Source organism: Schistocerca americana, chromosome 8 (assembly GCF_021461395.2).
Source record: "Schistocerca americana isolate TAMUIC-IGC-003095 chromosome 8, iqSchAmer2.1, whole genome shotgun sequence".
Lineage (NCBI taxonomy): Eukaryota > Metazoa > Arthropoda > Insecta > Orthoptera > Acrididae > Schistocerca > Schistocerca americana.
Window position 1 is genome coordinate 185,691,259 of NC_060126.1, and position 5,476 is coordinate 185,696,734.

A 5,476-nucleotide genomic window follows, 5' to 3' on the forward strand; every position below is an offset into this window, starting at 1 on the left:
TTTTTGTCCGGCCCTCCAAAACCCTAAATACACATTCTGAACCCCCTCCCCCCCCCCCTCCCCACACCCATAAACCAACCAAAGACTTACACCTCCCATTCTTTCTCTTCCCAAACTACGACTCATCAATCTCCACAACAACACCAGGCCCACCAAACTTACCCCTGTACTTAATATATTCAGAACATACCTCACGACAATAAGAATACCAATCAAGCACTGTTCTCTCATTCACACTCACCTCATGCGCACAGAAACTGTGAGAGGATTTATAAGAAACATGATACGTCATTAACACAATTTCTCGCAAGTCTAACCTAGACTTCTCGAACCAGGATCCTCGCCTAATCAAGTGCCGTAAGTTATCCTTACGACATCTCTACATACATCTGTCCCTGGTCCCAGATGCCGGAACTTTAGTAAGTCTCATTTCTTCACGACATACTGAACACTTCATGACTTCAGGCAATAGGCCAAATAGCTGAAGAAATTTTATTAGAGACAACGCACTGTCCCCCATCATCACCAAAAACCGAAAACTGTTGACCTTGTCAGTCACATCCATACAAAGCAATTTACCAAAATTCACACACAACGAACAGAAAAAAATTACAATAACGTCAACATAACAAAACCAAAATCGTTAACTCACTGAAAAATATTCCGCTAAAAGCACACTCACCACCAATACTACATACGTGCAATGCTACCACGCGAATGAACCCCATATGCCACATAACACGCTACCCATAAACACACCAGCAGAGAGAACCACTGACTGCAACAATACGCTACCAATAAACACACCACACAAGCAAACTAAACCAAAAACATTACCTAACATATAACACATAAACACACCACCATAGAACACCACCGATCACATCAAAATGACACCTACAAACACACCACTCTCACAAACAAAACTCCATGCCGTCGTAACGTCACACACCACAACAGCCTTACGTGACGGGTCAAAGCCGACGGGTGGCATCGGACGCTTCCATTGACCTGAGAATAATGGCACCAACATGTTGATGAGGCTGTTTTGGTAACTGTTACGGGAACTAGGTTTAACTAACTGCAAAATGTGGCACACAGTGCAACAAATGATGCCTGTCATCTAAGCTATGAGGTCATACATGTATCATTCCAATTACTGACAGAGGAGATTGAAAAGACCAGTATTGCTCGCAGTGTTCCAACAAACCTCATAATCTGCAACACTGTTTCTGACCTAATAGAGCCTCCTTGTTTTGAGTTGAATGAAAGACATGAAGTTAAGAGACTAGATTGCAATATTATAGAGTTGAGCCATAGGGTAAAGAACTGTAGGGCCTCCCTAAAGGGATAGGTATGCATTACACACCAAAGCCTGCTATCCAGGTGCTGTGTGAGGGGTGCACATAGGAGTTTTTTTTTTCTTTAGATCATGTGACACACTATCCAGTCCAGGTAACAAGACCCTGAAGTAGCAGTGTAAGATCCAAAGAAATGCCCCTCAACAACTGAGAGCATTAACACCCTTGTGATTAACTACAGAATCATTCACAACAAAGTGCCAAAGTTTGTAGTGTTCCCAAAAAAAGCAGTGGATATCACAGAATACCAAGATACAAAAAGCTGGTTAAAACATGAAATTCATAGCAGTAAGAGTTTTAGGGAAAATTTAACAATGAATGGATAAACTAAGAGGAAATGGAAGTGGTGTATTTGTCACAGTAGATAAGAAACTCAAATGAAACAAGATAGAAAGTGAAGCTGCATGTAAGATTGTTTGTTAGAACCAGTCACGACTGGAGGGTCTCTCCATGCCATACAGTCACTATAAAGAAACTTTTAAAGAAACAAATACTACTGCATAACATGCACAAAACAAAATGTAGTGTTATAGACAGAGAGATGCTGAATGAAATGCATTTGGCTGTCAAGCCTTCAACGAATACAATAGCAGAAGATTATCTCTAAGGAAATCCAAATAGGCCTAAGTCCTAGTCAGTATAATGGCCAATAGTGGTGTCAAAATTTTAATGTCCATAGACTTGAGGACATGACAGGAATTGCAAGGGAGGATAGCAAAGCAAAAGCAGAAAGGCTGAGCTCCATTTTCAAATGTTACTTTATAACTCACTGCAAAAATGAGTGATACTGTTATTGGTGTCAGTGATGTTGAGAAACAGCTGAAATCACTAAAACTGAAGAAAGTTTCAGGGTCTTATGGAATATCTATCAGATTCTATACCAAATTTGCGGTGAGTTAGACCCACTTTTAACTGTAGTATACTGCAGCTTCCTCTAACAATAAAACACGCAAAGTAGTTGGAAGAATGAACCTGTCTACCAGAAGGGCAGTAGAAGTGATTCACGAAATTATCGTCCAATATCCTTAAAACATAATTGACATAAAATCTTGGAATGCTTTCTGATTAGACTAATGAAAATGAACATCTTTCCCAAGCTCTATACATGAATGGAATAGGAAGAAGCCCTAGTAACAGCTGGAAGTACTCTCTGCCACACATTTTACAGCTGAATGCAGGGTATGGTGTTAGGGACAGAAATTGAAATGGGTTAAGCAAGGGGTGTATGCCAGTAAAATTATTTTCAGCAGTCCTAGAGAAAGTTTTCCAATCCTTACAACTCAAAAAAGGAAACAGGAATATATCTGAAACACCTTCATTTTACTGATGACACTGCACTCTTTATCTCTACTGCAGACAATCTCGAACCACAAATGAAGCTTTAACTTAATTGAGGAAGTTTGAAAGTGGACTTGAAAACAAATTACATCAAGATTAATATAATGTACAACCAACATAACAAAATGAAAAGAGTACTAATTAACAATGAAGTCACAGAACCAGTTCATGATTTTTTTGTATTTTGGGTAGCAGATGGTGGCTGGGTGGGAAGCGAGAAAAACAGAACAGCAAAACTGCCTATAATGCTTTTGGTAAACTACAAATATTCAAATTTGTAAAAACTAAGCTCCAACGGAAAATTTACCATATCTATGCATTACACAACACGTATGGGCAGTATATTTGAAAAGTAGAGTATGAAAGCAGGTGTGTTGTTAGTAGTGGCACTGAGATGTCGAATTTCAATATCAGGAATATTATTTGTTGAATGTTGATCTGTGGAGTAAGACGCCACATACCTGACATTCAGCTGTAATAGTTATGTGACGAACCTAGTGACGGTTGATGTATCATAAGGCATTGGTTATCTGCAAAAAATATACTATTTTGACAGATATATTAATGGTCCCCACAGTCAAAAGTGAATGAAAATGGTAAAGATTGCTCTGCAAGCACTAGTTATGGTTTCATATGGTGATGCTGTGAGGACAGTGTTGGGATTCCATCTGCTGCAGAACATAGTTTGACAAATCTAGCCTGGTAATCGATAATTTACTTCATTTAAATAAGTCTGTCAGTGTCTTTATAACCATAAGACGAGCATTAGCAAACATTCTGTTACTGATAAGTTTTCTTTTTGCAGGGAGGTGTATTCTAGGAATTAAGTATAGGTGACAGATAGGAGAAACTTGTAATTTTTTTTTTTCACATTACTGAGTAGATGTTATCTATGTAGGTAAAAGGATACAATTACATTCTTTATATTTTCTAACTGACTTGTTATTTTTCAGATATCAGAGATTCATCTTTGGTGGGTATCATGGTCTTCATTGTACCTGTATGGGTTGCACAAATTTTTCAACCAGCATGTGATTAGTTTCATATGTTTATCTATTTTTACTGAAGTCATCGTTTTGTCATTAGCTGTTTATCAACACAGGTCAAGCAGATTTATTGATGCCAATAGTTGTATTTTAGTGAAAACTGGTGTTTCTTTGACAGAAGGTATCATGGTGACGACTTAGCTGAAGATGAAAATAATTTTGTGGTGTTTGTGGGGGATTTATGCAGTATGGGATTTGTGGGTTTTTAATTTTTGGATTTGTTTGGTGTGTTAGAGGTGGGGAAATCTTTTGTTAGGTTTGACTAAGAGCAAAACCACAGATTCTCACAAGAGTAATCCATTACTTCAATATTAATTTTTTGGTGATTTTGAATATATTGTTTTATACGACATTATTACTGCTACGTGTTTGTTATCGTTGCATGAATACTCACCATACTGAATGTAGAGATGAGATGACTGTCCGCTATTTTGATGATATCACACGCCAAAGCCAATGCCTGATATCGAACATTTTGGCAATAATGGCAATGAGAAACACACTTCCAGTGAAACAATTCAGAAACTTGCTCAGTGCGCATGGAGACAAGAGGGCGTGGGTCTAAATACAAATACACCCGGCCGTCATTTTAAAACTATTATGACTATGAACTAGAAGTGGGCATGATTGTAACTGTGAATGGATGTAGCTGGCCCATACCAATAGACAAAGACGATAACCTACTGATAACTGCGTAGCCGACTTCAGAAAACATGAAGGAGCAACATGGATGCATAAAGCCAAATATGGAATGGGAGGCCTTTATCCAACAGGAAATTGCTTTGGCTGATGGTAATATATTCATGATTTTTTAAAAAAATTCCACTATCCCTCGTAGCACAGTATCTTGGACTGCTGATTCCAATGTGCATTTTGTGTATGATGGGTATACAATGTCAATCAGACTTGCACAAGCATGGAGTTACAATAGTGTCAAAATATCTGAGGGCAGATAATACATGATGCCTCATAAGCACTACAACAGCACTGTAGAGGGTGAAATTGCTGTGACGTATGTGCAAACCTTTAAAACAAATATTGGTGTTTAGTGAAGGCCGATCTCCACAAACTGCTGCACAAAATTTTCAAATAGGATTCACACGCCTTTCGAGAATAAGAGTACTTTGTATTAAAGCTATGAGCAACAAAAGGCCGTAACGTAATGTAAAATGAGCCACATTTGGAGTCACCAATTATTATCAGTCACCACTAAATCACATCCGGGGTATTTACGCAAAGAAATGACAACAGCAAATTGATTTGCGGTAGTAAGTGAATGTCAAATGATTCATGACTTCTTTGTCAATTCAGATACGAAGAACGTTTTATGTTACGCACTACTAAACAAAACATGCTTACAATAACATTACCTTCGCGTCGTTTACGTGGCCACCAATAATAAGTTCCTGGGATGAGAAGTAACGCCAAAAACGACAATAAAAAGTAGAAAAACGTTCCACCGCTTTCATCATACTGAAATTTTTGTCCACCCATTAAAAAAACTACTATAAACCGCTTTCAGTGTCACTTAAGCTCAGTTTGTTGTGGGCCTCACACGTACCAAAGACGTTAGACGTAACGGTACACCAACGTGTCCGCAATACCTGGCCGTCTCACAGCTGGCACTCTGGTTGTCATTAAATTTTTCGTGAATACTACGTCTCGATATCAAGCCGGTACTCAAATTCGCAATATAAAAAATTAAAATTATTTTTAACTTCTCATGTCTTT

General features: G+C 38.2%; 1 protein-coding gene across 1 annotated transcript in view; it reads right to left on the reverse strand.

Annotated features, from left to right (window-relative positions):
- The window catches only part of LOC124545080 (translocation protein SEC63 homolog), a 182,839-nt gene extending 177,509 nt beyond the window's left edge, over positions 1-5,330 (reverse strand). Inside the window, exon 1 of the mRNA XM_047123887.1 lies at positions 5,116-5,330. Within this exon, the coding sequence (XP_046979843.1) occupies positions 5,116-5,239 (124 nt within the window). The 5' untranslated portion in view covers positions 5,240-5,330. The remainder of the gene's footprint in view (positions 1-5,115) is intronic.
- Between the last annotated feature and the right edge of the window lie 146 nt (positions 5,331-5,476).